General features: G+C 37.1%; 2 protein-coding genes across 3 annotated transcripts in view; one reads left to right on the forward strand and one right to left on the reverse strand.

Annotated features, from left to right (window-relative positions):
* The window catches only part of TP53BP2 (tumor protein p53 binding protein 2), a 75,228-nt gene extending 70,810 nt beyond the window's left edge, over positions 1-4,418 (reverse strand). Inside the window, exons 1-2 of one of the 2 annotated variants that reach the window (XM_087964567.1) lie at positions 4,352-4,418; positions 3,065-3,180 (exon numbers count right to left, since the gene is read on the reverse strand). In XM_087964567.1, coding sequence (XP_087820693.1) covers positions 3,065-3,067 — 3 coding nt within the window. In that variant the 5' untranslated portion in view covers positions 3,068-3,180; positions 4,352-4,418. Of the gene's footprint in view, positions 1-3,064; positions 3,181-3,823 lie in introns of both variants that reach the window. The other variant, XM_087964558.1, reaches the window with a different exon arrangement.
* A 36-nt stretch (positions 4,419-4,454) lies between these two features.
* The window catches only part of FBXO28 (F-box protein 28), a 32,122-nt gene continuing 12,663 nt past the window's right edge, over positions 4,455-23,913 (forward strand). Inside the window, exon 1 of the mRNA XM_026682242.2 lies at positions 4,455-4,701. Within this exon, the coding sequence (XP_026538027.1) occupies positions 4,483-4,701 (219 nt within the window). The 5' untranslated portion in view covers positions 4,455-4,482. The remainder of the gene's footprint in view (positions 4,702-23,913) is intronic.

Genomic DNA, 23,913 nt, shown 5'->3' on the forward strand with positions numbered 1-23,913 from the left:
TAGAGAGCACTTTAAAGTAGCATGGACTAGGATGAACACATCTCAGTGATGTTTTGATTATGTGTTTTTTATAATAGGATTTTAAAATATTTGTGTTCTGTTATTCAATTATGACTTTGAAAACAACACAGCACAGATTTACAGTAGATAACTCATTAATATAAACAAAAGTCTGCATTTTTCAGCCTGATATCTCTCAAAAAGCGAGCACGAAAGAGATAAAATCTCTGTGCGCGCCATATGCACTTCAGGTACTGGGAGCTTACAGCATGCTTCTGATGCTTATGTAAATAGAGAGAGCGATATCATCCTTGAGATAGCTTCCTTATAGGCCATTTAGGGTTTAAAAAGGCGAATCAATATACTGGGAAGGAAAAATAAAATCTGTTCAGTTATTGGTCATATCAGATCTCATTTGAAAAACTATAATCCCTGCTTATATTACAAGGAGAGGTTACTATGCTAAAGCTTGCCTGAAGTCATTCTATAGTTTAACTGATCATCCTCAGAATTTGCATGAAAATCTAAACATTCAATTATGGGCTTGAGTAAGCTAGGAGTTAACTTGAAGGAAAGAATAAAAAAGGATCAAAGTCATAGGTGCAGTAAAGGATTTACATTCATTAGTATGACTACAGTGATTTCTCAGATACACTTCTGATAGTGATGACTCAATTTAAATAGAATTAACCAATTAACTTACAAAATACTTGTAGCTGAATTAATGACAACTCTTTTGGGGGTTGATGACAAGGGTCCCGGAGAAATGTACCCATAACGAGCTAATAAAGATTCAAGAGACCCATTTATTAATCTTTTCCCATGCTGGCCCTTAGATATCCTCTTCTTTCTCTTCCTTTCCACTCAGATTTTTCTTACATACCATGATTTTTTCTTGTAAGATGCCATACACACCCTTCATGTGGTTTAAAAGGCTCTAATTACAATTATTAGCATAATGGTAACTCCAATCATTATTTTAAACTGCAGATGTGTCAAAACCACAAATTACCCTAGGACTGCCTTAGTAATAAAAGTTTGAGTCAGGGATCAGCACCTAGTATCTTTGGCAAGCTCTCAGGGATGCCCTATTAATCTACTGCTTCAAGCAATGCCAGGTTCTGTGTCCAGCCCCTTACTTAAAATTTCCCACAATGCTTTAGATCAGTGTTTCTCAACTGTGGCAGCTTGAAGATGTGTTGCTGGGGAATTCTAGAAGTTAAAGTTCAGTCACACTTCAGCTGCCAAACTTGAGAAACACTGTCTCAGAGCATTGTAGGGAATCATAATCGCAGCTATATTATCCAGGTAGAACTGTTGTCTGTCCCTATTGAAGGAGATTGCAAGGAATACTGGAGGTCACTTTACTGAGGCTTTTGTCCTCTTAGCCTAAAGAAACTATATATATCAGATGCAGCACATCTAAATTATGTGGACAATGGAATAGAATTTAATATCCCAGGATTTATTTTAATTACTTTATATCCTTAGTTTTTTTTAAAAAATGTTCATTGTGTTGGACTCAACTGTGGGTTATTTACTGATTATGCTGTCCTGAGTCATATTCCAAGGCAGCTATTTAAATTGAAGTAATAAAAATAAGTTTCTTTAAAAAAACAACTACGGCCATAGTATTTCCTAGTGGTCTACTATCCAACTACTAGTACTGTTTAATTTTTTGGGATTAGCCAGTTACAGATAACTCATTTCAAGATACTAAGAAGTAATGATGAACAATTGGATTCACAAACATGTTAGCGCTTTAGGTCCCTAGGCAACAACAGGATTGCAAATGTCACCCATGCATTTGACATCATCAAATAAAATAGGTGATGCAAGTATAATTTTCATGCTTGTATAACCTATTATGATGACACTATGAAATGGCTGCTTATATAATTTGTATTATTGTGTGTGCATTGTCATTATTGCACTTTGCTGATTTTAAAATCTGGTTCCGTTCAACTTCTGCCTGATATATATTAAGCAATGTCACATATTTAGAATTTAACATATATACAATAACCCCAAGAAAGAAATCACAAATGAAAGCAGAAATCTGTCCATTGTGAGAAGTCAAAATTATATTTTTTATTTAATATGGTTCAAGAACTGAAATGTTCTATCAAATTTATCTTTCATTACCCAGAGAGCTGTAAAATAATATCAACTGAAATTTTAAGAGTCTGGTTGGAATGTGTTCCTTATTTTTTAATGTGAGCTGTCTTGAGAACTTGGCAGGACAAAAAACTCGCTAACTATACATTGTATTGCAAATCTACATGGGGCTGCCCTTGAAGAGCATCCAGAAGCTCCAGTTGGTGCAAAATGCAATGACCCGCATGGTTTTGTGCAGACCTCAGTGTGGATGTGTATCACCTCTCCTGCGGGAGCTGCATTGGTCACCAATTTGCTTCCAGGTACAATTCAAAATGCTGGTTGTCAACTTTAAAGCCTTTCATGGCTTGAACCAGGTTATCTGAGGGACTGTCTCTTGTCAGTCACATCTACCTGAGCCACTAGAGCAGAGAGGCAAGGAATGTTGCAGGTCTCACCCCCTAGGGAGATACACCTAGTGGGATCCAGAAGAAGGGCCTTCTCCATGGCTTCCTTTCTCTGGAACATCATTCCTCCAGGGATTAGAATGGTCCCCACACTAACACTCTTCTGGGAGTTGCTGAAGACCTGGTTCTGCCAGCAGGCCTGGGGAATCCAGAGCAGGGAGTCCATTAAATGGATGGTGTGATCTGCTGTCGCTGGGGTGAGGGGCTATTATATTTTATTAATTTATTATTTGATTATTTTCTTTTATTAGCTTTATTTTGATATGTTTTTATACCCCTGTAAGCTGCCTTGAGTCGCTATGTGTGAATAGGCGGCAATATAATTTTTCTAATCAATAAATAAAATAAATTATATGCGACTAATTTAAAGTAATACTTGCTTTTGAAATGGAAGCACACAGAGACACCCTATTGTTTTTCATTTATTGGTGCCTAGTGATGGTGAGTATTTACATTGCAAATGTAAATTAGTAACATTTGTAAACCAGCAATACCAGTACCATAGTTCTTGTTGCTACTTCACCAACTAGGCTACAGTTTATCCCTCTCACTGCAACCCATCTGAGATTCAGACATATATTCAGAGAGGGAAGAATGGAATAAAGACCTGTTTTACCTGAAAATTAAAGGGAAGAATAATTATAGATACAAGGCCAGAAAAGTATTTGAATAAGTACATATTTGACAGAACTGCCATGTCAGAAATTCATCTGGACAAGCCAGTATCTGTGAGCAAGATATTTGAATTTGCTTTCAGTTTCCTCAAAAATTAGGCTTATAATATAAACCAGTTTAATAACATTTTACAAAACACGCTGCAACTGATTAGATTGTCATTGCACTATGCCATAAACATGATTAAAATCAGATTTGGTTCACCCACATTAAATAAAACCAAATCCACTATTGTTTAGAGTGATGTGTGAATCCAACCCCAAATGTAAAGAGTTATATTAAATTCCCATAAAGTACCTTTTGCCAAATCAATAGAACAGTGAAAGAATGTATGTACATCTTTAATCCATTAGGACTTATAAACCCTGTAAACTATTTCTAATTAATAGCTAAAATTAATACTTTTTCATATTGAGTTTTTCTTCCTGGCATTTTAATAGCACGTTTTACTTTTACAGGTACAGCTGTGCATCCATTTGTCTAAGTAATACAGTACTATAATTAGCCACACAGTGATTATATATCCAAAGAATGCAGTCATTCACGAGTATCTATCACACAGTTTCCTAAGAACTATGACATACCTAGGGCATTCTGCTTGCAAACTCTTGTAATTTGACTTGCAAACCAGTTCAAGCACAAAAGTTGAAGACCAGTGACAACCAAGCAAAAGATTATTCACAGAACGGGAAGGCATCGGTGAAGAGGTTTTGTTTTTTCAACTTGGACTGAACTGCTCCCTTACTGTCTGACATTTCTCGTGCTCGCTCGCCCACATACATGAGGGAATCTGTACAGGGCTTGCAAGGTTTGGTAACCGTAAAAGGAGTTCATTCCAAACCGAGAGAATTAGACTTCCCTGATGTTACTGTAGTAAGTTCTTTACGTCCGGGCTCACATTTTTAGAACCCGGATTGCGTTGCATTTTACGGGTCGTCCTGCCCAATTCGGCTGACTTTGGGCAAGTGAACAGAAGAGAAGAGAAATTGTGCTGGCATATATTCCTGCAAATTTGAATACTTCGACAACCACTAGTAGCCGAAAACTGTCTGGAAGTCTCTAGGAGCTTAAACCTGAGACTGCGGAATTCGAAAGACTGACACTGAACGTACAATTTGTCCCCGAAGCTGCAGGAGAGAGCGGGGGCCTCCTGTCTCTTTAACTGTCTCGCCGAAGAAGGAGGCGGTAACGTTGCCACAGGAAGTGCCCCCTCCCGGAGCCGAGGAAGGGAATAGGCCCCAAGATGGCGGCAGTTTTAGCGGCTGAGGGGCTCCTGTCGGAAGGGGAAGGAGGCGCCATGGATTCGGCGCGGCTCTCCCCACCTCCACTGCCACAGCCCCGGGGGGAAGCACCGGCCCTGGAACAGCTCCTGCAGAGCAACACGCTGGTGGGGCTGCCCATTGTGGCCATCGAGAGCATCTTCGGCTTCCTGTCCTACGACGAGACCAGCCAGCTCCGCTTGGTGAGGAGCTAAGTTGCGGTGGGATCGAAAGGGGGGCTCGCGAAGAGGAGGCGCTCGGTCTCGGCTGGGTGGAGATTTGGGGACCCATGGGGGCGGCTTTCTGTCTCCCACCTTCCCGACCCCTGTTGCGGGTCGCTAAGTATTTCCTCTAAGGCAAAACCGAATCGAAGTGTATATCTTCCTTTCCCCCAATCTCCAAAATTAGCTCCTTGGAAATGCCCTGGAGTTAATGGGGGGCGGGGGGAGGCAGTGTGGCCGAAGTTGGAGTCGGAGTGGATGACCTCTAGGGTCTCTTTCCTTGAAGCATTGCTTGGGATGAAAAGGTCTAGTGTACTTTTTAGGAGAAGGGATCCCCGGTTTGAGGATCCCATGATGGTACCCCTTTATGACGGAAAGGAACCCCTCAGGTTCTCCATCTTATTTGGATTCCTGTCGCGCCGGCATTCATCTTCTCCACCCACTTCTTATCTTTCGACTTGCTTGAAAATGCTTCTTCCTCAGGTCTTTATTACATAGCCGTTTCCACAACTGCTTCTCTCTGCCCGGATTAGATTTCCTCATGCAGAATTCGTTTTCTCTTTAGGTTATCTACAGGAAACATATGGATAATACACTGTATATTTGGAACCTATAGGAGAATGATATTAATACTTTTTAAGTAATAAGCATATGCTTTACAAGCATTAGAAACACGATAAAGACCCATATTCTGAAGAACTCCCATTAGTCCAGATGCAGAAAATGTCTGGGATTAATGAAAAGGGAGAGAAATGTGTAGAAGTGTCTTTGTTGTATCTTTTAAAGTATTTTGGTAGGAGAACAAGAATTAAGATAAAATAAAAGGTGCTTGAATATAATTAAGTGGGAAAATAATCTAATAGTCATGTATATATAACATTCTTGTTAAATTATTGTGCTTGTATATCATTATAAGATATATCATTTATCCCATCTTTATTTTTTATATTTATTATTTTTCTAAATAACTCAGGGCAACAAATAGTAAAAAATAGCACTGCTGAAAATGATTGTAGTTTGCTCTTCCTATAAATATTTTCTGGAAAAAAATCAAATCTCATTACCAATTTAGCATGATCATAATAACTTTCAATAAGTATGGGGCAGCAACCTCCATCATCCTACAGAGTGTGGCTGGGACTGATGGAGGTTATTGTCTAAAACTTGCAGGCCTCTATATGGGAAAGACTAGAGTCAGTTGCCTTATTTTTGTATGTACCGACAAATTCAAAAAGTACAGAACATTTTTTCTTGATATTACTGTAGAGAATATGGTTTTGTTCTTGTAACCAAAGAACCAACTGTCTAATCCTGTGTATAATATAAGTTAAAAGTCAAATATGCAGACAAATTAGTGCCAAAATATTTGAGAGTAGGGTTGCTTTACCTGGAAATGTATGTAAGATACTTCTATGTGAAGAATCATGTAGTTGAGTTTTAAAATAAATTATAATTGCTTTTGCTATCAAGGCTATTCAGTATTATGTGACAGTTTATTATTAACCACAGAATTTTGTCTGTTTTGTTAGAACAGTATATGGCATGTGCTCAGAAGAATAACGAGTTAGGCAGTGTTACAGCTGAGAAAATGTACCCAATTATAAACTCAATTTTTACCTTGCAGTTTTCATTGTCTCTTACCTCTGCATCAAGCAGACTGCAGCTCTTTAAAAATAGACACATGTTTAGATATCTGAGGAACCTCACAAAATGTCTCCTGGTTAGAACAATGGCTTATAAAATAGAATGTGAAGCATTGCTTTTGTGCTGCATCCCTCTGATCAGTACTGAAATTCAGACTTATTGTAGCTCAGTCTTATGCATTTTTCTCTCAGAAACAAGTTTAGCTGCATTTATTGGGGTCTCCTTTCAGGTAATTAACTTTAGGATTGCAGACTTGATGTTATTAGAATTGATGTAGCTTGATCCTTGCTTTGAAAAAACTCGAAGTATTATTGTGTTTCATTGATAATTATGATATTTAAAATTAGGCTATGAACACTATGAAAGCATTATAAGGAAGTTAAATTGGATCTCTAGGTGATTGTAAAATAAAAAGTCAATCCTTTTGATTTGCCAAAGTAAGTATTTATGTATTACAGACATCAAACAGATGTAGCTAAGCAACCAAACACACTCAACCTATTTTCTTTGTACCTAGCAATTTGCATGAAAATTCTGGGTTAGGTTTTTTTCTGAGCTTCAATATCTGGAAGAGAAAGTAATCAAACATAGCAATGGTACATTTTGAAAATTGTTACCACCGGTTCAGTGGGCGTGGCTTGGGCACACTGTGCACGCACGCGCACACTTTGCACAGGCGCAGAGGCGTTTTGACTCACCTCCTGCAATCCTGCACTCTTCCTGTCGCTTCAGCAGCTGGTGTGCAGCAATTGTTGTGCCGCAGAAAGCAGCTGTGCTCCAAAAGCAGGACATAAAGGTTAGTATGGGAGCTTGGGTGGACCCAACACGGAGTGTCGGAGAGAACTGGTTCGGTCTCCACTGCTCATTGCCACTACTGGCTCGGCAGAACCGGTAGAATAACACCATTGATACATAGTAATAATGTAGCATGATAAATTATGCAGTACAAGATATATAACATATGAAATACATTTTCAGAATAGACCATAATTTGATTTAGGATAACAGTGGCTGGAGCTATAATTTGCACTAAGCCTTACTGTGGTTTGCTTGGTTTTGGCTAAAATAATCTCTGAACTGAGTCTTTGGTTTATAAATCATGATTTATGGTTTAATAATGTACAAAGAGCTATTACAATGTAGCCAAAGCATGATTAAAATCATAGTTTAATGATATACCTGAACCTGGCTAATACTGAGATAAATTATTTTGGAATCTATCTTCTATCAAACTTTAAACAGATCTATTGCATAAAGGGGTTTAAAATTTTATCTGTCTCCTTAAGAAAACAAAGCTGGAATAAAGGAGTTCTTGGTATATGTGTCAACTCATAAAACATTTTGTATACACGTTTTATAGTTGTCAACAGAAAGTGGGGGGTTTCAAAGAGCAGGAAACTGTGTGGAATTGAAAGTACATTCCATTCATATTTTCTTCAAAGACTGATTAGATGACTGAAGCTTCTGTTGCACAAAAATCTAATTGGAGAGCAGGATTGATGACTCTTGGCTATGGACGTGTTTCATTGGATGATACACCCAGAGGGGTGAGGGGAAAAGCAGGATCAAGAGTGACAGTGAATTACGTATCTCAGAGTCGGCTATGCCCAGACTAATGCCGGCATGTTAACTTCTAATAAATCCTTTCAAGTTTTGGGAGTGTGGCTCGAGGCTCATGATTTAATTGAAATAACTGCCAGAATCCTGACAGAAAGCCAACTCTGAGATACATAATTCACTGTCACCCTTGATCCTGGCGCCACCTGCTGGAAGGGGGGCAGAGACCATTTGAAGTCTGGATCAACCATAAAAACCTGGAAGCCCTTAGGACCCCGCGAAAACTATCACCCAAACAAGTCCAATGGGCTCAATACTTCAACCGATTCGACTTCATGCTAAAACACGAAGGGGGACAGGAGCTTTCTGGCTGACACCCTCTCCCACATGCCACAGTACAAATGCAAAAGGGAGGAGGTCGTAAACACCATCATCCCCCCTACCCAAATAGCTGCTCAAGTAACCACCAGACGACAACGCCGTGATCAGCAAGACCAACCCACAGATGATCTAACTACGAAACTCAAAACCAAACTGCTAGCAGACCCCTGGTTCTGGGACAATCAACACACCTTGACAAAAAGAGATAACCTGGCATGGAAGGGGACAAAACTCCATGTCCTGGAATCCCTATGCAGCATAGTTCTTCAGAGGAGTCACGACACCAAACTGGCAGGCCACTTCGGGTTCTTAAAGACTTTATACTTGGTTCGGAGGCAGTTCTGGTGGCCTGGCATAAAGAAAGACGTGGACAGTTATGTGAAAAATTGTACCATCTGCGCCACGATGAAAAAAACGACCAAGAAAATCCCCTGGACTGCTACAAACGGTAGCGGAGTCGCTGAGGCCACGGGAGGAGATTGCAATGGACTTCATGGTGGAATTGCTGAAAAGTGGAGGAAACACAGTGATCTGGACTGTAATAGACTTATTTTCCAAACAGGCACATTTCATACCTTGCAAAGGACTACCCTCAGCCCGCCAGTTAGTCAAGCTGTTCCTGAAGCACATCTATCGCCTGTATGGAGTACCACGGAGAATTATCTCAGAGGGGTCCAATTCACGGCCAAATTTTGGAGGGAGTTCCTGCAATCAATTAGGTCGTCCCAGGGTCTTAGCTCAGCCTTTCATCCAAGCACCAATGGGGGGGGGGCAGAGAGATTGAACACCATGGTAGAGCAGTATCTGAGGTGCTACGTGAATTATCAGCAGTCCAGTTGGGTGGACCTCCTGCCTTTCACGGAGGTCGCGTACAATAATGCTGTTCACAGTAGCATGGGACTACTCCCTTCAAGGTAGTTAGCGGCATGGACTTCGTCCCAATGCCTGAGTATCCAAGGGAACCCCCCCCCTCTACAGTCAGCCTGACCAATTGGATGTCCTTTCAAGTTTTGGGAGTGTAGCTCGAGGCTCATGATTTAATTAGAGTAGCTGCCGGAGTCCTGACAATATGATTCTTAATCTAACCAAATGTTTAGGAGAGATTGATTGCCTTAAATTGGTTACTATGTATTTCTTTTCATTTTCCAAGTAACACAGTCTGCTAAATATTGAAAGGAGGGATCCTTGGTGTTCTCTGACCTTGGTTGTTTTCTTGCCAATGTTTCATTAGTCAAACCAGATAGCATCATCAGTGCTAGAATGATATTGAAAGACAAACTATCCCATTTCTGGGGAAGAAATGGGCGACTAAGACAGCTTCACTATTAACATAGGCAATAAACATGGTGGAAAGTGGAACCGGTGGAGGAAGCAGCTTTCCAAATTCTTCTCTGGATGAAGGAAAGAAACTTGGGATCACTTGTTGTGGGAGCGCCTTCACTTGAGATTTTCAAGAAGAGATTGGACTGCCATTTGTCAGAAATGGTGTAGGGTCTCTCGCTTGGGCAGGGGGTTGGACTAGATGACCTACAAGGTCCCTTCCAACTCTGATTATCTGTTAAACTTGGGTGTCCTTACACAGGGGTCCCCAACCACCGGTCCGCGGACCGGTACCGGTCCGTGGAACAAGTCCTACCGGGCTGCTGGCTTGCTGGGCGCCGCCATCTTTTTTTGATGAAAAAGTGCTTCCGGTGAGCTTTTCCGGGTAGAAAGCTCACCGGAAGCACGCCTTCATCAAAAAGATGGTGGCGCCAGCGCTCGTGAGCTTTTCCGGGTAGAAAGCTCACCGGAAGCACGTTTCATCAAAAAAGATGGCGGCGCCAGCGCTTCGGTGAGCTTTTCCGGGTAGAAAGCCATTTTACCCGGAAAAGCTCACGAAGCTTGCGCCGCCATCTTTTCATCAAAAAGATGGCGGCGCCCAGCTTATGCCGGTACCGGGCCGCGCCATAAAAAAGGTTGGGGATACCGGGCCGCGGCATAAAAAAGGTTGGGGATCACTGTCCTTACAGATAGTTCCATAATCTCCAACAGATTTTAGAGTTGGGAGGGACAGCAATACCCAAGCCGTGGTTTGCCTTTCAAAAAGACAGTTTGCTCGCTTCCCTTCTTAATCACTTTTATTAGAAGTAGCTTATAAATTGCTTTTTGGACATTAAGAATGTCCAGTTTTATGAAACTGAGTGATTTTCCTCCAACCTGAAGTGAAAGATTTAGGTAAGTTTAACATTAAAAAAAATGTTAAACCCCTTTTAAAACTTGAAACAAGTTACAAAAGAGTGGTTTTGTAAAGTTTTAAAATGCACTAGAGGGCTAGGTTGACTGGAAACAAGATTTTGAAAAAGTTATAAGAATATTTCCAGTAATTTATTTAAAATCTTATTAAAATAAATGACAATTGAGTGTAAGTTTAAGAAATCTCTTCCAGGGGAAGAGGTTCTGAATAAGAGGAGATTTTGAAGGTTGGTTACTAGAGGCAGCCAGAAATAATTAAAATTATAATTAAAGGAGAATTCCCATGAATAGAGAATGGAGAAATATATTTTAACTCTGGAAGAATTTAAGGATATTTGGCAACAATGTACCCAGAACTTATTTTTTAGACTGTCTGACATAATAAAAGTGGGCTTAAAAGAAAAAATAGAAGCAGATGTAACAAAATGAAGTTGTTTTGAAATAAATTTAAAATTGGCAGGATACAAACACGTTAAGCAGGACCTACAAATGAAACTGTCTGACATTTTAATAGTTAAAAGGGTCACACACATAATATTTACAAAATAACAGAGTTTGAAGGGTTTGAAGGTCTTCTAGTCTATCTTCCTTCTCAAACATAGAACCCTATACCATTCAAGACAAATGCCTGTCCAATCTCTTCTTAAAAACCTTCAGTGATGAAGCATCCATAACTTCAGGAAGAAAGCCATTGGCTAGTTGTTCTCACTGTCAGAAAATTTCTCTTTAGTTCTATGTTGGATCTCTCCTTGATAAGTTTCCATCTGTTACTTCTTGTCCTGCCCTCAGGTGCTTTAGATAATAGTTTTGACTCCTCTGTGTCAGCCCATCAAATATTGGAAGACTGCTATCATATCGCCCTTAGGGCTTCCCTTTGTTAGATAAGACATATCACCCAGTTCCTACAACCATTCATTGTATGCAGTAGTGTCTAGTTCCCACCTAATCATCTTTATTGCTCTTCTCTACACTGTTTCTAGAGTCTCAACATCTAGATGATTTTGTAAGGTCTATCTCAAGGTGGTGGCAGCAACATGTGCCATGCACACTTTATCTACAAATTGGATTATTAATTAATATAGTAGTTAAGATATCAGGCTGAAACTAGGAGACTATTGAGTTTTAGTCCTATTTTAGACATAAAGCCAGCTGGGTGACCACTCACTCTCAGCCCTAGGAAAGAAGCAGTGGCAAACCACTTCTGAAAAATCTTGCCAAGGAAATTGCAGGGATTTGTCTGGCAGATGCCAGTAGTAAAAACTGACTCAAAGAAACAAAAATAATACATTAGATATTATCCAAAAATCTAAAAAAAGCTATTTTTTTCTTTGAAATTACAGTATTATCACTTTAAGCATGCAAGAAAGGAAGATGGAAGGTCATGGGGAAGATTGTGAAAAGCTAAAATAAAAAGATAATTATATATAATGGAAAGAAAGATCCAAGTGCCATAATAGTATAAAATTTGTTCTATAGCATCAGATCCAGTTTGTCTTTATTTATTTGTTCATAGCTCTGGAGATATTCATCTATTAATCAGAAGGCCACTGCCATTTAACTTCCATTTATAGGTAACCAGTGTCCTTTATAAATTCAGTCCTTAAAAGATAATCTTCACATGTGCCACTATAACATCAAACAGTAATAACCTCTTTAAGGTCTGTTGAATTTTATTATTTTATAAATACTGTGTTGTATTTTTATGCTGCTATTTATTTCATTATATTTCCTCTAATAAATGATACACCTTAGCTTCAGATAATTTTGTAATTTGTTCTGATATCCAAAATATATATGTAAAACAGGACCTTGCCTGGGGCGTTCACATTGCAGCGCTGGTCAACAGGGCAAAGAATATACTACCTCTGAGACTTCTCAGGAAACAACATCTGAATGAAAAACTGCTGGTGACCACCTACTGCTGCACCGTAGAGAGTATTTTAACTTACTGCACCTCTGTATGGTTTGCCAATTGCACAGTGGCAGATAGGAAAGCACTCCAGAGGGTTAACATCATTTCCTAGAGGATCATTGGTTGCCCTCTCCCCTCTTTGGAAGAGCTTTATAGCTCCTGCTGCCCTAAGAAAGTTCAAAACATTCTTAAAGATCCATCTCATCCTGGGCACCCTTTTTTTTGAACTATTACCATCTGGCAGACGGTACAGGATAATAAAAACAAGGATAAATAGGCTGAAAAACAGCTTCTCTCCCGGAGCAGTAACTATATTGAATTCCACTGTATATCAGGAGTTTTCAATTCAGCTGTATAGAATGTGAAGTATGTGTGCTTGTGTTTTATTTTTATTGTTATAATGTACACTGAAGATGGCATTTAATTTCGTTGTACGAGGTGCAATGACAATAAAGTAAACTAAACTAAACTACACTTCTTTAGTCCAGTAAATGCTGGCAATAAAGTAATTCTATCAAAGTGTCTTTAAAAAGAGTAAACAAATAAAGGCCATAGTTTGATGCCATTATTTGATAATCTCTATTAGGGCTAAACAAATTCTTTAAAAGAGATCCTCTGGAACACATTGGAGTATGTACCGGCAGTCCTCAACTTACAACCATTCATTGGTTACTGTCCAAAGTTTCAACAACACTGAAAAAAGTGACTTATAGTTGCAATTTTCACCCGACTCTTGCTGCATCCCCATGGTCATGTGATCAAAATTCAAGCTCTTGGCAACTGGGATGAATTTATGACAGTTGTACTGTTGCGAATCATGTGATCACCATTTGTAACCTGCCTGGCCAGCCCCAACAAGCAAAGTCAATGGAAGAAACCAGATTTGCTTAATGATGGCATGATTCATTTAACAACTGCAGTGATTCGCTTAACTAATGAGGCAAAACAAGTCATAAAATGCAGCAAAACTCACTTAACTGCTTTGCTTAACAACAGAAACTTTGGATTCAGTTGTGATTGTTAGTCGAGGACTACCTGTATCAAAGAAATGACGTGTCTATGCAAACATAGCAGAGACAGTGAAGCATTCCGAAAAGCCTGGAAAATGTTGCAGCTGCTTTAATCAATCCAAAAAGGATTTATTTGAATATGTTACTATGCTTTTTGTAATAACTTTCTGAAAGAATTTTTATAGCATTTGTCTATTTTGTTACTTTTGAATGCTGAAATACAATTATCAAAGTAGGTAAAACATTCCAGAAAACAATTTGGTATTAAAGTTGCAGGTGATGTGGGTAGAATATAGTGACATCTAGTCAGAAATGCTCATGAATTTAATAAAAAGCCAAGGAATGTTTGATGTGTGGGAGCATAATAGAAAGCAATTAAGCTTTATGGATTGTAATTCATTCAGCATGTAGTAAATTGGTTCATGCATTAAGCATTTTGATAGAAATTATAAGAAGTGGAATGGTAATGCTATGGTATATCTGCTGACAAAAGACTGCAGCAGAATTCTTTAGTTTTTGCAACATTACAGATCTCTCTATCTGATGTGCAAAGTTCTGGTCAACATGAAAGATAGTAAATGTCAAATTATAATAATGAAAAATAAAGCCTCATTTAAAGCATTTTTCTACATTGACATGAGTAATATGTAGTTCTACAACAAACAATAGAAATTTTGTGATAGTATTTACTATTCTGAATAGTTTAACATCATCAACAAACCTAACCTCTCTCATCCTCTAGAAACAGTTGATTACATTCACTAACCATTTATACACCTGATATTTAGATATAAAGCATAAAATAATATGAACTGTTTATTGACAATAAGAAGAAGTACTTTTTGTAGATCCACTTCCCTGGTTCCAGACTACAGATATTTTATGCAGAGTATTTTTCTGGAGTGGAATTATGGCTAGAATATATTTTTGGTCAAGTCTAGCATATACTCTCTTGGATTACTTTGCCAATATTTCTGTTAATCTCCTTTTGCCTTCCTTCAAAGAACCATTTTATGCATGTTTAATTATTTTAGTCATTTTAATGTATAAATTAAATAGAATTGATCTTTCTCAATCCATTTTGTTTCTATCCAAGCTCCAGCTGAGGTTGGTCTATGGCTGCATAGTTCTGTTTTACCACTAGATGTCAGTGTAATACTATAATTTTGTGCATAGACTTATCAAAAAACCTCTTAAATATTGTTATTCTATATTCAGTTTTGCCATAAAATGATGGCTATCCTCTGTTATGTTTGCTAAAACACATTCATTTGGAATTTTTTGTATTAGGAAGTTTTTGTATTGGGTATATCTAGCTGCATTATTACCTCAAAAACGATTGTGAATACCAGTACTAGATGATTTTATTTTATTTCTATCAGTATTAATACCTGTATTTGTAAGTGTAGCAGTACTGGAAAATGTTTTATATTCATGGGTATTAACATCAAACTTGGAGAACTTTGTACATTGTATTTAGGTGCTGATATAAAAAAAATACGTGACATGTTTGTAGAATCAATCACATCATGTTTTTAGAATTCTAAGTTGTTTCAGAACATCATAAAAGTAGAATCCTAAGGAAGAAGCAGGATTCTATTTAGAATACAATAACTGCCTTATATTTATTTTTATGTATATCTGTATTCCACCTTAATTATTTTTACAAATAATCAAAGCGATGACCATATCCAATACACCTTCTTCCTCCTATTTTCCCCACAACAGCAGCCCTGTGAGGTGTGTTGGGTTGAGATTGAATGACTGGCCCAAAGTCATCCTGCTGGCTTTCATGGCTAAGGTGGAACTTGAACTTAGAGTCTCCCCTTTTCTAATCTGATGCTTTAACCACTAGACCAAACTGACTCTCTTTTGCTTTCCATTTACCTCTATGGTCATTGCAAAAAAAAAAAAAAAATGAGGAAGGTACAATACTGTGGATTTGTACTTGAGCACATATTTCAGAAGGGTTGAAATCCCAGTAGTTTGAGTCCTGGTTTCTAGGTTTCAGAAAAATAATATTTGCAAAACTGTTTTATAGTTGTAAATCAAAAGCTGTATTTTTTCAGCAAAGTGAGGAAAGGGTTACAAAAGAATTTTTTTACTTCAGGATTTGCTCCAATATTTGAATTGCATTTAGTGAGATGTATGGGTGCTACTTAAGTGGACAGAACAACTATCGATTAGTTGTACTGTATACTTTTCCAGAATCTTACTTTGCTTTGAGACTGATTTGATTTTCTAACTAAAAACTTGCTATTAATGTTAACCAATTTTTCAAATCTGATTTGAAGACACTACAAGCTGATTGGACACTTTATTTGCTTTGAAAGGACAGCTGTCCTATAATCTGTTTCTGCTTAGTGAAACATGACTGCGATCAAAGAGCCAAGGCTTTGAGTTTCGCCATCACGGGTATATCCCACCTTGAGCTCTTAAATAAAAGACAGGATATAACTCAAACATATTTAACTGTGCCTTGCAAACAATTGGCAACCATTGCCAATATTGACACAAATGTCATCTTGAATTGCTTAAAAGTATATAATGAGGCAACTTTAACATCTTTTCTCTAGATGTCTATTTTTATTTTTCTATTTTTCTTTCTTTGTTTGATAGGTTTGCATTTAAACTGTAAGCTTTAAAGCAGAGCTTGTCTTATCTTTTCGTAGATGGTAAGCTTTTAAGCACATAAAACATCTATTTAATTTTCTTGGCAACAATATGGAAATGTTTTGCCATTGTTTTCTTCCAGGATATTTTTTCAACTTTCCTGTCTATTATATAACCATAGGATTTCCTGATTATGTCCCATACAAGTACTTAATCAAGTTTAAACCTTACTTAGCTTTTCAAATTCAGTCAAGGTGTAATAACATAGATGGCATAAATAGTATTTATCCCCATAAACCTGATCATCTAGACCTCTTTCTGAAAATTAAATATTATGTCCTTTTCTTTGATAAAATAAAAGTAGGTGTTCAGAACCAGGATTTAAAAGCTCCAGAAATTATTTTTACATCTCTCAAAGAAATCAACTCCTGTTGCTTTCTACCATAGAGAAATTCTTATTTACAAACTTTTTTTATTTGTTTGCTTTTAGTTTGTTCATCAGTCTGCATAACTGTGGCTGGTTCTGAAAATCTGCAATGAAGCAATATATATTTGGAAGGAATAGATTTTCATGGTATGAAACATAGAAATTGATTCCTTCCCTCATATCTTTTCAGACTGCAGTGAGGTTAAAAAAAAAGATAAATATGACGGAAGAAGAAAAGGATGATATTGAAAACCTAAGCTCCAAATTTTGCCACATCTAGTTTATAGTAAGAGGAAACGATGATTTGCTGCTATTATTGAAATTAAAAGTGTTAATTGAAACAATCTGAGGATGGGGGGACTTCTGGTTGGGTGCTGTGTTGGTGCGGAGCTGAGGAGCGGATCGCCGCTGTGAAAGATTCCGATTTTCGCTAGTTAGTGGCTTTTTGGAGCATGTCGGATCCCGGAGGGATAGGCAAAAGAAAGGGGAAGACACGGAGGTCTTGGGGAGGTGCCACGATCCCGGAGACTGGAAGAAGAACCCCCTGAAAACCAACGGCACAAGAGGGAGATTGTTACGATCGGAACCACAGACACAGCAGCCCAGCTGATTAAAAGAAGTGAAAAGAGGGAAACAGCAGGCTGAGCACTGGAAAGGCGTATTTAAAGAATATTTTCAGAATATTGGTGTATATTGTAAAGGAAGCTCCGAATTGAGTGATGTGGTGAAGCGGCGGAACTATTGACAGGAGCGCTGATTGAAACAACGGCAAAGATTTATGCTGACTAATGGAATCGTGAAATCTGAGGAGACAAAGGGTGAGATGACAACATTTGTTTTGGGAGCGGAGGAGTGAACTATAGAATCTTATTGTCCGTTTATTTGAGAAGTGGGAAAGAAAGAAAAAGAAGTGAAAGTGGTTAAGTGGTATAGGAAAACGAAAGGACAGTTAAGAGTGTAAAACTTGGAAAAGAACTTTTGACGCATTAAAAGATCGGAAGAAAGGACTGGGGAAAAGAAACCTTAATTTGATAAATATTAATAGACAACTCTGACAACAAAACAAGAAAGATCTATTTAAGGTTTATAAGTGGAACTGTGACTGTGTGGGAGTAAAAGAGCAAAAGAGTGAGAAGAAAATACACAAATAGAAAGAAGAAACGAAACGGAGAAAGTGACTGCAATTTGGAATGAGGACATTTTGAATTAAGACTTGTAAGATAGTTAACAAAAAAAACTTTGGATCTGATTTAATAGATATTGGTAAGATACAAACCTATTTAAGTGACGCTGGTAGAAAACTAATTTGATAGAGGTAAATATATTAGAAATTTGTATACAGAATAATGCTTAATACTGATTGAATTCTTTGGATTAATTGAATAATTGTTGGAAAGTGATTCCATAAGCATATGAATTAGATGGTCAAAGAATAATTATATAATATTATTATTCTTATTTTATCGTTCTACTGATAAATTATACTAATCAATTTTTGTTTAAAAATATATAAGAAAACTAGGGGGAAAAGACTTACTTTGATTAAATATATAACCTTAAGGAAATAGATAAATTCATATATATAGGAATTCAAATATATTAATGAGCTGGGTGCTTTAACTATTTACATTAATTACTTAATTATATAGATCTGGTGTTTTCTGGTTAAGTATACTGGTATCTATTTAATTGTATTTATAGTGGATTAAATACACACACACACACACACACACACACACACATTGGATTAATATTTAACTTTCTAAACCTTAGAATATTTGAGCATTTAAGAAATAGAAATAAGATTTGTCTGGGACTATCTATAATAGAAAACTCTTATTTAACAATATATGTATTAATATGTGTACTGCATTCAAAGGAGAAGACAATACAACCTTACTAGGGATAGTTGATGGTGGATTGGAGAGAGCTTCTACAAATAGTTAAAATGGCAACAATAACTACAAATGTAAAATCAGGGAAGAAACCTACAACAGTGACATCTTCACTTCTGGGACAGAGATCGATTGACGCAATGTTACTGGCGGAAAAGACAAGTTCTGCCCAAAGTTTGCAGGCAGTAGAGTCAACACTTGCTATGATGCAGGAAATGATGGTAAAAACCCATGAACTGATAGCGAGGAATCACGAAGACATGAAATTAGAAATGAGAACGGAAATAGCAGGAGTGAAGAACGAGATACAAAATTTGGATAGTAAAATCAGAAAGAGGCAGGAGACAATGACAAAAAATGAATAAAAATTAAACACAGTAGAGGCAAGAACTGAGGTGGTGGAAAAGAGATTAGAGGAATCGGAACAAAATTGGAAAGTCTTATATTATAAACTTCGGGATTCCGTGGTGCATATAGAATTAGAAAAAGCATCATTTTATTGAGATTCCAGAACGTTGTTGAAGATAAAAAGGAAGATCTACATGAAATAATGGCGAATCTGATAGCAACAGCCCTACATAAAGACAAACAGGAAATTGAGAATGACATTGATGAGGTCTACAGAGTATATCCGCATTACGCCCAAAGACAGACGACCCCGAGAAGTCCACATCAGATTTGCGAGAAAGACGATACGAGACATGCTATATGGCAAGACCAGAGACGAGCCATTGATGTATAAAGATCATGAAGTGGTAACGTTGAAGCAAATACCTAGGAGAGTCAGGGAGCAAAGAAGGGGCTACCAGTTTTTGTCATCTTAGTTAATTAAGAATGATATATCGTTCAGATGGCTCACCCCGGAAGGGCTCCTAGTAGCATGGCAGGATAAAAAAATATAAAATCGATACAATAGAGAAAGCGCATCAATTTTGTGAACAATATCTGGGACCTGAGGAAGAACGTGAAAGTGGAGAAGTGTCAGCCTTCAAGATTTTCTCCCTTTGCTTTGCATCTTTCGGCTGTCATAAGTAACGGGGGGAGGAGGGGGAGAATGGTTATGGGAAGTGAGCTGGAGGTGTTACAAACCAGAACTGTATAAACTGGGGGGGGGAGGTACATTCTTGCTTAGGTTTCTATTCTATGCTATGCGCAGCTGCAACTCTTTATCAAACTATGCCAAGGTCAACGGACAGAAGCCTCATCACCACCTGGAGATGCCCACATGATGATATACACAACTTTTAATTGGATGAGCCATTTGAACTATTGGGGGTGGGAATGTTGCCATTACTTTGTATATGTGATTTATGCGCCCATTTTCTCAGATTCAGAATTCTTTTGTTGCTACCACTTGATTTCCAGTAAAATATATCTTTTCTCTGATTAAAGGAGTCTAAGTATTTCTTTCTTGGATTTTGAATGGAGCGTGTTAAGCCTGGATTCCCCAACGGGTGTTAAGGAAAACAAACTAAACAGAATGTGCAGCGAAGTCAGATAGGAAGACAGGTAAATGTGTGAGATAAGCCTTCTCGTTAACACGCGGTAAAAATACAGATATGCTTGTGCTATCAAAAATATAGTTTATTCCATTTAAGAATTATAGCATAGTCAAAATAAACGGTCCATTAGTCATATATCAATTTCAGTCAAATCTTGTCGGGGATACTCTATTTGCAAAGTCCGTGTCGAATAGCCAGTGTCAGTACACATATAATAAATCTGTCCAAAACTTATCTTCTCTCCGTTGAGAAATATCTTCAAAGTAATCCAACACTTCTTCTCCTCCCCGATCCAGCAAGAATGCAGTCTTCAATAAGCCAGCCAGTAAGAGCCAGAGAGTGCCTTGCTGCTTATATAGTACTTTTACAGCTGCACCCTTAATTACATTCCTTTAGCTTAAAGTCACATACACTTTATCTGACAAACCATGATTCATCATTTTATTATCTTTACCCAAAACAGTTAGGGTAAAACAATGTTATCCCTAACAGAGCACCAGCTGACAAGAAGATTCAAATACAAGAAGTCAGGAAGAACAACTCTCCGAAGAGAAAGAACTTGCACCACAGTCAGAATCTCAGAAACTTAGAGAAGTAGAAGAGGACAACAGACCAAGCACAAGAGAACCCAGAACAAGGAAAGAAACAAAAAATGCTCTACACAGACAGTAACACAAACAGAGAAATCACCTTATTTTCAGTTAATATCAATGGTTTAAACTCAACATTAAAAAGAAAACAGTCATTTGAAAAACTTAAAAAACAAAACGCAGACATAATTTGTATACAAGAAGTACACATCATAGATAAACAGGCAGACCTCCTAAAGGATACCAATTTGGGAAAAATGTATTGGGATCGTTCAAATCAAAGAAAAAGGGGTATCGTAGTATATATAAAAGATTGGCTGCAACACAAACAAGTATACAAGGATGATGAAGGGAGAATGTTATTTATAGAAATAATATTAAACCAGAAAAAGATTTTGTTAGTTACAGTATATGCCCCGAATGTAAATCAAAAAGAATTTTATAATAAACTCCATCACAAGATAGTAGAAACTGAATATACCAGTGTATGTATTGTAGGAGATTTAAATGCTGTTTCAGACAAGGACAAAGACTATAAAAGCTCCAAATAAAAATAAAAGGAGGCTATTCCCATCTTCTTTTAACAACATGGTGAGGGAATTAAATTTGAAGGATGTGTGGAGAGAACTATATCCAACTAAAAAGCAATATACTTTCTTTTCCAATCCCCATCACTCTTGGTCTAGAATAGATCAGATATGGATGGACCCAGGCTTAATGGAAAACATCGAAAATATAGAGATCTTGCCAAATGTATGGGCTGATCATAACCCTATTCAAATCAAGTGGAAAGGAAAGAGAATGATAGGAAGATGGACATTTAATAATAGTATACTAAAAGATAACGAATATATTGAAATGGTGAAAAAAGAATTGAAAATATTTCTTGAAATAAGAGAGAACATACGTCCCTTCAAAACCTCTGGGATACAACAAAAGCTTACATGAGAGCTTTAACTATCGGCTATAGTATTAAAAAGAAAAAAGGCAACAACAAAATGTGTGGAGAGAGAAAAACTAGATTTATAAGTAAATGGACAAATTGATCCGAATAATCAAAATATTAGTAAAGAAATAGATTTGGTAAAACATAAGATAAATTTAAGTATGCAGGAAGACCTGGCCCAAAAAGTTAGATTAGTAAAACAAAATTATTTTGAAAATGCAAATAAGCCAGGGAGGTGGTAGCTCTCCAAGACCAAGAAGGGAAAGTATGTACTCAGGCTAAGGAAAAGAAAGATATTGCCAAGGACTTTTTTACAAATCTATACAATCAAGAAGTACCAGAAGAACTTATTAATCAATATCTGAAGGAAAAATTTTTACCGGAAATTATGGATGAAGAGAAATGTATTTTAAATAAAATATCGATAGAAGAAATTAGAAAGGCAATTGGAGCCCAAAAACCAAATAAAACTCGGGCCAGGATGGAATTCCATCTGAATTCTATAAGGTGTTTCAAGAGTTATTGGAGGAGTTAATGACAGACTTATATAATGAAGCCTTGTGCTAATATACCAAAGTCATGGACCGAAGCGTATATAACCCTTATTCACAAAGAGCAATCAGACCCACAAAAAATTCAAAATTACAGGCCAATATCACTTTTAAATGTAGATTACAAGATTTTGGCCACAATATTGGTGGAAAGATTAAAGAAAATATTAAGTAGGATTATTCATACTGACCAGAATGGGTTCCTGCCATATAGACAAATGAAGACAAATACAAGAATAATTATGGATGTTTTAGAATTCTATGAAGTACACACAACTAAAACAATGGCACTGATAAAACTGTACAAATGAACAAAAGAAAGAACTAATAAAGAGATTAGGGATACAGGTGGTAAATAAAGTAAAATAAAATATTTGGGGATATGGCTGACAGCTAGGTGCTCGTCAATTAAAAAAGATAATTACAGTAAATTAACAATTCAAATATTTAAAGACTTAGATAATTGAGCTAAATTACAAATATCTCTATTAGGCCATATTGCAATAGTCAAAATGAATATTTTGCCAAAATTGTTGTTCGTATTTCAGACAGTGCCAGTCAAGTTGAAAAAAAGCTTTTTCGAAGAACTAAATAAACATATATCCAAATTTATATGGCAGGGGGGAAAAACCCAGAATAAAATATAAATTATTACAGGACGACAGAAAAAAAGGAGGCTTTGGTCTTCCAGATTTTGAAACATATTACTATGCTGCGATAGCAACCTGGCTCAAAGATTGGGTTAATTTGATAAATAAAAGGATCTTAACATTAGAGGGCTTTGATCTCCAACTTGGATGGCACGCATTTATGTGGGATGGAAAGAGTAAACACCACTTGTACTTTCAAAGGCACTATATAAGGAGTGTGTTATTAACTTTGGGAAAAGATAAAAAAGTACATTACTGTAAGGTCCCACTGTGGTTATCTACAATGGAGGCAGTTACACATCCAAATGTTTTAGATTTTGATAATATCGCAATATATAAAGATCTATTACATGAAACCGGAGAGTTAAAGGGTAGGAATCAAATATAAATTCAAGGAAAAGAGATAGCATGGTGGCTCTATGCGCAGATACAAATGCATTACAAAAAAGATAAAACACCATTTGGTTTTAATATGACCTACAAAGAATTAGATAAGATTTGGCATGGAGAGGAAAGGAAATTGATTAGTAAAATATATAAATATCTATTGGATTATAAATTAAAAGAAGTCACGGAGTGTATGATAATTTAGGCAAAAAATGTGGGCCACAGTATTGAATTAGACAAGTGGGAACATATTTGGGAAATAAATTAACAAACTAACTATGTCAGCCTCGTACAAAGAGAATCTCTATAAAATGGTGTATCGTTGGCACTTGCCACCCACGAGAGTGGCTAAGATGTTCCCAAACTTCCCCCCAAACTGTTGGAAGTGTAACTGTGTCCAGGGAACATACTTTCATATGTGGTGGACATGTCCATATACCCAGAAGTTTTGGAAAAATATCAAAAATTGGATTCTAAATATAACTAAACAAGATGTAAAACTGGAACCCGAAACCTTTTTGCTGGGTATGATAGACTCAAAAATAGAAAAAAATATCAATATTTAATCTTGCACATTATAATGGCAGCCAGAGTAAGCTACACTCAAAATTGGAAACTATCTATTGTCCCTTCAGAGGAGGTGGTCATTAAAAAAATTCACGAGTGTGCAGAGATGGACAGCCTAACTAAATTACTAAAAAACAACAAAGATAGTGAATACTACAAAGTTTGGAACTGTTGGTTTGAATGGTTAAAGAAAAAGCAACATTTGACAACTAAATAAGTTTTGAAACTATGAAGGACGTGCGTTTAATCATAAAGTCTTCTGTGAAAATAAAACATTAAAAGAATGAGGAAGGTATTGTAATAAGATAGACCACGTCAATGTTATGGGGT

The sequence above is a fragment of the Notechis scutatus genome, chromosome 1, assembly GCF_049901735.1.
Source record: "Notechis scutatus isolate UNSWTSFEM ecotype Mainland chromosome 1, rNotScu1.2, whole genome shotgun sequence".
Taxonomy (NCBI): domain Eukaryota; kingdom Metazoa; phylum Chordata; class Lepidosauria; order Squamata; family Elapidae; genus Notechis; species Notechis scutatus.